The sequence below is a fragment of the Eptesicus fuscus genome, chromosome 10, assembly GCF_027574615.1.
Source record: "Eptesicus fuscus isolate TK198812 chromosome 10, DD_ASM_mEF_20220401, whole genome shotgun sequence".
NCBI lineage: Eukaryota > Metazoa > Chordata > Mammalia > Chiroptera > Vespertilionidae > Eptesicus > Eptesicus fuscus.
The window spans coordinates 77455965-77466541 of NC_072482.1; the positions used below are offsets into that span (position 1 = coordinate 77455965).

At 36.9% G+C, this 10577-nt stretch overlaps 1 protein-coding gene across 1 annotated transcript in view; it reads left to right on the top strand.

Annotated features, from left to right (window-relative positions):
• MED23 (mediator complex subunit 23) overlaps positions 1-7567 on the top strand; it is a 43938-nt gene extending 36371 nt beyond the window's left edge. The window contains exons 24-29 of the mRNA XM_008162466.3: positions 502-667; positions 1238-1310; positions 2049-2263; positions 3087-3207; positions 3939-4070; positions 6398-7567. Of these exons, the coding sequence (XP_008160688.1) occupies positions 502-667; positions 1238-1310; positions 2049-2263; positions 3087-3207; positions 3939-4070; positions 6398-6565 (875 nt within the window). The 3' untranslated portion in view covers positions 6566-7567. The remainder of the gene's footprint in view (positions 1-501; positions 668-1237; positions 1311-2048; positions 2264-3086; positions 3208-3938; positions 4071-6397) is intronic.
• The last annotated feature ends 3010 nt before the right edge of the window (positions 7568-10577 follow it).

Here is a 10577-nt window from a genome sequence, read left to right on the forward strand (position 1 = left end):
GCACACCCCCTAATGGGGACCGAGCCCACAACCTGGCCATGTGCCCATGACCGGAATTGAACCCGGGACCTTCAGTCCGCAGGCCGACACTCTATCCACTGACCCAAACCGGCTAGGGCGAGTAACTTTCTTATTAATTATCCTATAACTATTAGAAGGAATAAGGTGATAGTTATAGCAGTACTTTGGTTGCATCTATAGCTATCACATCACAGTTATAAGAGCCCACCTATATAAGACCAACCATTTTACCGTATACCTTACGATTGATCACATGGTTGCAGTCAATCTATTTGTCATGTCAATTTTATTTGTATTTGGTATGTATTATTTGCCTTCTAATCTCTTAGATAAATCACTTCTTGGAGGTTCATAATCAGATAAATTAATAATCAAATGAGATGTTTACATGTGAAACATTTTGAAAACTGTAAAGCACTATACAAATGTGAGCCATTAATCTCGAAATAATCCAGTAGTTATTGCTTTAATCATTTGCACCGATGGCTGGCAAGTCTCCTGGTCCATTTCCAAACTGTGACTGGAGATTCAATGAGTTTCCCAATCCAGCTGCCCATGCACTGCATGTTACTTGTGTGGAGCTCATGGCCTTAGCTGTTTCAGGCAAAGAAGTTGGAAATGCTCTTCTAAATGTTGTGCTGAAAAGGTATGTATACTGTTGTATGCAATAAGATTTATTGTTTATTTGTAAAGAAATTGATATTTTATTTGGAGCTGTCAGACAAGCCTACTGTCCCAAGGCTGATACAGACTGGATAGTAACTATCCTTTGGTTCCAGATCTTGTCCTTACGATATATGTGTAATGGAGTTAGCACTAGACAGTGTCAGGAGACCTGGGTTTATTCCTACTTAAATTCTTTATTAGTTGTTTGGCATTTAATTTAGGAATAATGTTAACCTCTCAATAAAGACCGTCTTTGAAGAGTACTTTCTTAAAGACCAACATAAAGTATGGGATAATGATTAGAGAAGTATAAATAAATGGAAATAGTCTTTCAGCCCATTTGTTAAACGAAACAACCCGAAACAAAATTCTTATTTTGCTTTTGTTTCTGTATAGTAAATTTTTACTCAATAAAAATCTATTGTAGTTATATTGGAGTAGGTCAGTGGTCAGCCCCTGAATTACACATGTTCTCAAAATAAGATTCATTATCAACCATAAAAAATGTTTTTATAATTCCACATTTTTATTATTTGTTTCCACCTTGTAGTCAGCCTTTAGTGCCACGAGAGAACATTACAGCATGGATGAATGCAATTGGATTGATCATCACTGCTCTACCAGTGAGTTAAGTTGTGATTTGTATGTAGTAATGGAATGCAGCTGTTCCTGTGAGTTGAAAGAATTGGATGCCTTTATACAAGGACATTGTGCAGTTAATGAAGTGTTTCATGTTTTTAAAGTTTTCATATTATTTATTGCTTCAAAAATCTACAGTGACTGTTTGCTTTCTGCATCAAATCTAATGAAATCTGCTTGACTTTTGGGTCCCGACATTCATTGGTCCCACTTACCCATCCATCCTTGGTTTTTACTTTAAAATGTAAATATTTTGAACACTTAGTTTATTATATATCTATGAGAGCCTCTTCTCATGTGACCTCCACATGTGTCTAGTCGGCACCACATGGTTGTCTGTTGTGCTATCTTTGAATGTCAATAATACTGTCTAACCCTCTGCTCTCCAGACTGCTTTGATTAGGCACCTCTATAAGTCACTGTTTCCTTACCCACCTCCCAAATACATGTATTTGTTTCTGAGTTGCACATGTGTATCAGTGTCTGTGTGGTAAATACTGTTAAAGTAGATTTCTAACTCACAAGCATAATATTGACTTATTATGAAGACACCCACTTTTGATTGCAAAAATCTCCATTATACAAAGATATAAGCTGGATAAGTAGAAAACATTAAAGAATGAGAAAGTGCTATTATTTTAGGGGTGAGAGTGTGAAAATGAACATGGGGTGGAATACTAGATACGTGATATTTTTCATCAGGCTTTCCTCTGGTTTTAAAGGAGCCATATTGGATTGTCCTTCATGATCAAATTGTGAGTGTCATCAGTAGTCCCAGCTTGACATCTGAAACTGAATGGGTTGGCTATCCATTCCGCCTCTTTGACTTCACTGCTTGTCATCAGTCCTACTCCGAGATGAGCTGTAGCTATACATTAGCTCTAGCACATGCTGTGTGGCACCATTCTAGCATTGGGCAACTTTCTCTCATTCCCAAGTAGGTATTATGATTTTTTTTTAAAAAAATTTTACTTTTGTGGTGATGCTTTTGTTTTGTTCTTTAACCTCATGTACATGTAAGAACAACTTGGAAAGTAAGAGTGAAGTAGAATTTTGAGATAATCAGAAAACTTATTTCAGAATTGTTTGAAAATATATATAATTTGTATGTGCAAGTAATAATTTGGTATCTTGTTTTCCATTACATTTTAATGAGGCTTTTCCTAAAATGTATTTCAAAAGTTGCCTTTTGAACTGAATAACTGATATCAGCCTATTTTCTGATTATTTACCTTAACTGTAAAATTGGTATTAACTAGATTCAACTTTCTTGAGAATGGCATTTATATTAGACTGGTTATGCACCTCTGAAATTCAGTAATTTTATTTTATTTATTTATTTTTTTATTTTATTAATTTTTTACAGAGAGAGGAAGGGAGAGGGATAGAGAGTTAGAAACATCAATGAGAGAGAAACATCAATCAGCTGCTTCATGCACACCTCCTACTGGGGATGTGCCCGCAACCAAGTTACATGCCCTTGACCGGAATCAAACCTGGGACCTTTCAGTCCACTGAGCCAAACCAGTCAGGGCAGTAATTTTATTTTTAAGAATAATTTTAAATATAAATTTATTCCAGTAATCAAATGAAAATAAGAGCCAGTGAGAGATATGAGAATAATTTAAAAGGTTACCAAAATTTAAAGAAATTTAAAAAAATTATTACGACTTTTGCAAATACTGGGATAGGCTATATTAACAAAATTCAAATAATTCACTGATTTCAAATCACAATAAATTATTATCTTGAAATTTTAGGTTTCTCACTGAAATACTTCTTCCTATAGTGAAGACTGAATTCCAGTTGCTTTATGTGTACCATCTTGTGGGACCATTTTTACAAAGATTTCAGCAAGAGAGAACTCGGTGTATGATAGAGGTAAAATACAATCTGGGTTTTCTGTGATAAAATAAAGTTCTAAAATATTTATTTGGGGTTTTTTCACAATGTTTTCCAAACTTCATTTCATAATCCATTAGTAGTGAAGTCAGCTTAGTAGGATCAGAGAGTGGTTTTGGAGGATTTAGTGTACCCATGACTTAGAGTAACTATAATGAGTTTGGTGTGAGATGTGTTGAATTGGAGGTGCAGAGAGAAATACCCATCTTCAAAGTTAAGAAGAAAGTTAAGGATAGAGAAATGCGTTTGAGAACCTGCACTACAGTAAAGAAGAATTAATTAAAATCATGGAAATGGATGAAAATCATCTTATACCAGGAGTACAGAGAAAAGAAAATGAGCCAGGAATAGAAACTTAAAGTATAAGCCACCAAATAGAACTAAAGGTACAATCTAAAATATCCCTGAGGTTGCGATTATTCAAGAAACTGAAATATGGTTTCCTGAAAGGGGATCATCTGTCTCTTAATTTTAAGAAAAATTCCTAAACTGTAAAGAGAAATTTCATTTATGCCCTGTTGGGGCATTTTGTAGCACTATCGAGTCCACTATAATGCAGGCCATGTCATATTTCCATGCACACAGCTTGTGTGGTCAGTGACAGCTCTATAAACCTGTTATCCCTCTGTCTTGAAATGGAGTCCAGCATATCATGCTGAATTATTGAACTATTTTTGACATATAACTAATTTTATGTTATTTTTAACTAGATTGGTGTGGCATTTTATGACATGTTGCTGAATGTAGACCAGTGCAGCGCCCACTTAAATTACATGGATCCCATCTGTGACTTCCTATACCATGTGAAGTATATGTTTACTGGTGACAGCGTAAAAGAGCAAGTAAGTTACCTTTAATTACCTTTAATGATGTTTAGTTTAGAAACCTTGAACATAGGGTGATAGACTTGTTTGGGTGAGTGGTTTTGTTAATTTATTTTCTTTTGAGGAGAAAAGGTTGATATCAGTCTCTTAGGCTACATGAGCATATTCTGGATATAGTATTAAAGTAAAAGTAAATACATGTTATAATTTCTTACATTCCCCTTGATATTTGCAACAAGACATCTGAAAAAGACCTGGGGGGGGGGGGGGTTAATTAACAGTAATTTCCTTAGGAAGTAACAGTACAGTATCGCTACTGAAAAGACCAGACAGGTGTTGTGACGTGAAGGAGGTCCTACTTTTTCCAGACAGTGATTAGAACAGGGGTCCTCAAACTTTTTTAACAGGGGCCAGTTCACTGTCCCTCAGACTGTTAGAGGGTCGAACTTTAGTTTAAAAAAAACTATGAACAAATTCCTATGCACACTACACATATCTTATTTTGAAGTAAAAAAACAAAATGGCAAAAACACCCACATGTGGCCGGTGGGCCGTAGTTTGAGGACGCCTGGATTAGAATATACTATGGGAACATTAGACAAATTGCAGCATAACTAGAAGACTAAAGCCAGGAGAGTCCAGTGAGTGATTTCTTGAAGGGTATTGGAAGGAATTGGGAAAGCTTCATTTGAACTTTAAGATCCATCCTTAACTTTCTTCTCAACCTTAAAGATGGGTATTTCTCCCTGCATCTCCAGTTCAACACATCCCACACCAAACTCATTAGTTAATTGTTTATGTCCTCACTATTTGGAGGGTTGCCATTTGGATTCAGTATTAGATCTGTTCTCTTGTGACTTCAAAGGACATATAAACTCTGGTGAAGTTAAAAGGAGATGCATTCTGACTCAACATATGAAGAGCCACTTCTTAGTAGAGCTGTCTGAAAGTGGAAAGGACCTTGAGCCATAACAGTTTCCTATCTGTAGGAAACAGTCTTGGCTGTTTCATAAGGAGAAATTAAATAATTCCCCTCCATACTTCAATGTTACTTCCTTCTATAATGGCCAAGAGAGAGAAACTGATATAAAAACATATGAATCATAGTCTGCTGGATTCTTCCCTTGCAACTGGGGAGGGTGTTGACTCCTTTATGCCTCAGCAGAATCATCAAGGGAAGTTGAGTGGGAACCAATATAGGCATGCTTTTTTTAATTTTTTTTAAATATATTTTTATTGATTTCAGAAAGGAAGGGGGATAGAGAGATAGAAACACCAATGATGAGAATCATTGATTGGCTGCCTCCCACATGCCCCCCAGTGGAGGTCAAGCCTGCAACCCTGACTGGGAATCGAACCATGACCTCCTGGTTCATAGGTTGATGCTCAGTCACTGAGCCACACCAGCCGGGCTCAGGCATGCTTTATTTAGCATATCCTTTATATTTGGGCCCAAGACACTTTGACACAAGGTAATTACAGAAAGGAAAAATTATTAATGGGCTGATCTTGACTGGCAAGGTCAAAGAGCATTTGAGTAAAGTAAAGAAAGCTGTGAAACTGCTTGATGTATTTATTTCTTTTTTTTTTTTTTTTTAATATATTTTATTGATTTTTTACAGAGAGGAAGAGAGAGGGATAGAGAGTCAGAAACATCGATGGGAGAGAAACATCGATCAGCTGCCTCCTGCACACCCCCTACTGGGGATGTGCCCGCAACCAAGGTACATGCCCTTGACCGGAATCGAACCCGGGACCCTTCAGTCCACCGGCCGACGCTCTATCCACTGAGCCAAACCAGTTAGGGCTGTATTTATTTCTTTAAAGTGTTTTAAGTAAGAGTAGATCTGATATATAGTTTGAATTCCAAGTATAAATCAGAATTTTTAAAAATTAGATTGTAGATATATGTTCCAGACATGTTAATTAAAAGAACTTCAGAATGTAATTGTGCTTCATGCTTCTGTGAAGATGGTATTTTAAAAGGATGACCACCTATTGCATGTGTAATATTTTCAGTGTAAATTATACTAGCTTTTGGCAGTAGGATTACTGGCTAGCCAGGTAAGTAAATGTGTTTTGGTAAGTATATGCTTATATACATAGATATATGCATATACACACATATGCATATATAAAATGTGTGTGAGGAAGAACACACAATTTTTCTCATGTGAGAGAAATAATTTTATCTGCTTTTGTTAAAACACAAAGCATGTAGATAAACTTCTCATCCATCCCACTCCCTAGTATATTGTCTCAGGATATGTATTCAATCACTTCTTTAAAAGGTGGGAAATTAAAGTTTCTGGTTAAAATATTTTTCATGTATTTTCATTTTTTAGGTAGAGAAGATTATCTGTAATTTAAAACCAGCTTTAAAACTTCGTCTTCGATTCATCACACACATTAGCAAGATGGAACCAACTACAGTACCTCCACAAGCCATAAATAGTGGGTCTCCAGCCCCTCAGTCTAACCAGGTGCCAGTGTCTTTACCAGTCACTCAGTGAAGTCAGCATGCACCGTGCTGCAATGGAAACACACCTGTCTTTCAGAGTGGACTCAAACCTGTTAAATCTGAACGTGATCATGCTACATAGTGATGTAGTAGAAGAAGTGACGTTCAGATTGTTTTATTTTGATTCAAATGGTGAATCTGTTGATACCTTATAACTCCCATCTCCTTGTCTATACTTATGTCTCTAAGAGATGAAGTAGACTATATGTTGTCCATATGCATAATGATTTATTAGAGCTGCCTAGGAACACTTATGTCTCTAAGAGGTCAAATAAACTACATGTTGTTCATACCCATAACAATTTATTAGAGCTGCCTAGGAACATTGAGGTATCTGTGATCAAAAGACTTGTATTAGATACTCTCAATCTTTCCTATTCTAGCCATTGGTTTGGTTTTATCTTTTATAATTAATGACTTATTCATTGTTTTAAAGGCACTATATACCTAGTAATTATTACAGATCCTTTTATATATAAATCTCTTTTGGTGTGTCTTTGGGATAAGAGATTTTTGACAAATAAAGACCTGAAAATTTCATTGCATTGCAGAAGTAAACTGTTTCATATTCTTTTTAAATGGCTTAAAATTTTTATCATAGATTTTCAAGTAAATAAGCTAATGTTTCTAATCAAGGTAGTTTGGCAAATTTTTGCCTTTGCTGGGGACTTGAACTTTACTGTATGAAATGAGTTGGAAGTTTTATAAGTAGATAACATAGCTAGAAATGCACAAACTTAATAAATTCATGTTTAAATGGTGATTCTCCAATCTGTTTTTTAAAATAATTGCTTTTCTAGGTTGACACTTACCCAGCAAATGATGTTATTCTTTGAATTTTTATAATCTTAAAATTTTTAAGTATTTATTTTTTAAATGCAGTGTACATTTTGGTTCTTTAGGGTTTATTAAATTTTAAGAGACTTAATGTTAATTTTGAAGGGAAATGACATTCAGATTGTAAAAGACTTCAAAAATAATTAGTAAAATCTGTTTAAATGAATACATTGTGTAATTAATTACTCAATTTGAATGAGCATCTGCTGTATGCCAGGCAGTATGTTGGCTGGGTTATGAGAGAGACCTGGGCTACTTCCTTCATGGGTTGTACAGTACAGCTGGTGACTGACATTGACCTAAGAATTAAGAGTACTAATTAAAAAAAAATTAGTACTGCTTTAAAATAAAAATGAACTACCCAGGCCAAGTAGCTCAGTTGGTTAGAGCATTGTCCCAATAACCTAAGATTGTGAGTTTGATATCCGGTCAGGGCACATACAAGAATCAACCAGTAAATGTATAAATTTGTGGAATAACAAATCTCTCTCTCTCTTTCTCTCGCTCTCTCAAAAATCAATTAAAAAAAAAAAGAGTTAGTGAAGTTTAACCAACTATACTTCAATTTTTTATTTCCAAATACATGATCCTAGACCTTACCTTCTTCATGGTTCATATTATTATAATCACTACATTTTTTAAAGTTGATTTTAGAGAGAAAGAAGAAGGGAGAGAGAAACATTGATTTGTTGTTCCACTTATTTATGCATTCATTGGTTGATTCTTGTATGTACCCTGATTGGGACTCAAACCCGCAACCTTGGTGTATCAAGCTACCTGGCCAGGGCTTATAATCACTAAATCTTTATTTGCCATGCAATTCAGCTTAATATTTATATATAATAGTATAAGTAATTTTTCTAAGTTAGTAATATTGTTAAAATTCTCCAGAAATTTTATGCTAGAAATGAATTCAAGTGTTCCTCTTAACAGAATCCTACCTAATAAAATAGTAATATGCAAATTGACCACACCTTCACTATGCCAAACCACGCCCACCAGCCAAAGCCACGCCCACTAGCTAATCAGGGCGAGTATGCAAATTGCCCAATAAAGATGGCGGTTAATTTGCATATGCTGAGGGAAGGAGGAGTGAAGACTGAAGACAACTTAGAAGGAAGAGGGAGGAAAAGTGGAAGGCAAGGTGGCTGCCAGAGGGAAAGCCCGAGCGGGGCGGGGCGGAGCGGGGTGGGCAGCAGCTGCGCGTGCGTGCAGGCATGGCGGCTACAATGGCGGCAGCAGTGGCAGCACACACGGCCTCAGCGGCCGCTTGCAGGATTCTTCCTGCAAATGGCTACTAGTCAATAATAAATAAAAAAAAAGAATTAGTGAAGTTTAACCAACTATACTTCAATTTTTTATTTCCAAATACATGATCCTAGACCTTACCTTCTTCATGGTTCATATTATTATAATGGTTCATATTATACCTCAAGGAATATGTTTTGAGATCCTAAAATGGGAATAATTATGAACTGGTATTATACAAATAGAATAAAGGAAGTGAAAATCAGTATCACTTTCTCAAGGATATGTACATTCCAGTTCATTTATTAACAATTCATTTTTTTTTCTCTGTCTTATAAAAAATCATATTCCCCAAATGGGTTTTTTAAAGAATTATTATTAACCAGAGACATTAATAGAAGGCAGACACTTTATTTGGGTTTAGAGTGCTTCTGAGGGGGGGAAATGCTTTTATATTCAATACATCCTCAAGGTTTTTTTTAATAGTACCTTTAAAGCCACTCAGCCCAATAGGATATTCTGCTATTCAGTACAGTGGTTAGTAGCCACAAGTGCATACTGAGAACTTGAAATGTGGAATTGAATTTTAAATTTTATTAAGCTTTAATTTAAATAACTACATGTGATTACATGTGACAGTATACTCTAAAGCATGATTCGGCATAATCACTCTTATCTAAAAGCAATTCAGTAAAATATTTATCTGACAAAGTCCATATGTCAACGGTTAGTTTTAAAATTCTAGGCTGCATATGAAAAATCAGATGTTAGAGGAGGCTCTAACATATGGCTGAGTTGTATTTTGTTTTTTTAATATATATTTTTTTCTTGTTTTTTTTAAACAAAGAAAACATGCAGAATCCTAAGAAATGGATAAGCAAAATAGAGACAGACTCATAGATAGAGAATAGGCAGACAACTCCAGTGACAGGGGTATTGGGGGAGGGGGGATATTGGGGGGCTGTAGTATTGAGCTAAAAAGAAAAAAGAAGTAACTCATGAAAACAGACAACAGTGTGGTGATTGGGGTGGTGGAGGAGGAGGGAGGGGTGGAAGAGGGTATAGGGAAGACATGGTGATGAGAGAAAAAGAATATCACAGAGAGAAAAAATGAAAAGCAATATTTTAGATAAATTAGTAAAATGTTGAATTTCAGGTTGGACCTATGACATAAAGGAACTCATCAGTGTTCTAAATGGAAAAAGGAAAGCCAATTCCACCATTTTCAAAATGGGATAATCCTATGTAATAAAAGCCCAGTGACTGAAACAGCAGAATGACCACGGCCCCTCACCATGGCTGGCCACTGCCACCCGCCCCTTCCCCCCTTTCCCCCCTCCCGCCCCCCCGCCCCCCCCCCCCCCCCGCCCCAGCGAGCAGTTAGCGGTGATCAGGCAGACAGAGGCAGTTAGGGACAATCAGGCAGGCAGAATGCTTAGGGGCAATCAGGCAGACAGAGGTGATCAGGCAGGCAGAGGCAGTTAGGGGCAATCAGGCAGGCAGAGGCAGGGGTGATCAGGCAGGCAGGCAGGCAAGTGGTTAGGGGTGATCAGGCAGGCAGGTGAGTGGTTAGGGGCAATCAGGCAGGCAGAGGGGTTAGGGAGGATCAGGTAGGCAGAGGCAGTTAGGGAGGATCGGGCAGTTTAATATATATTTTAATGATTTTAGAGAGGGAGAGAGAGATAGAAACACCAATGATGAGAATCATCGATTGGCTGCCTCATGCATGCCCCCTGTTGGGGGTCGAGCAGGCAACCTGGGCATGTGCCCTGACCGGGAATCAAACCGTGACCTCCTGGTTCATAGGTTGACGCTCAACCACAGAGCCACACCGGCCGGGTGACTTATGGCTATTTTAACAACAACAAACAGATCCTTTCATGGGGCCTTCCTCACTGCAGAGCCCACATGAGTTCTGT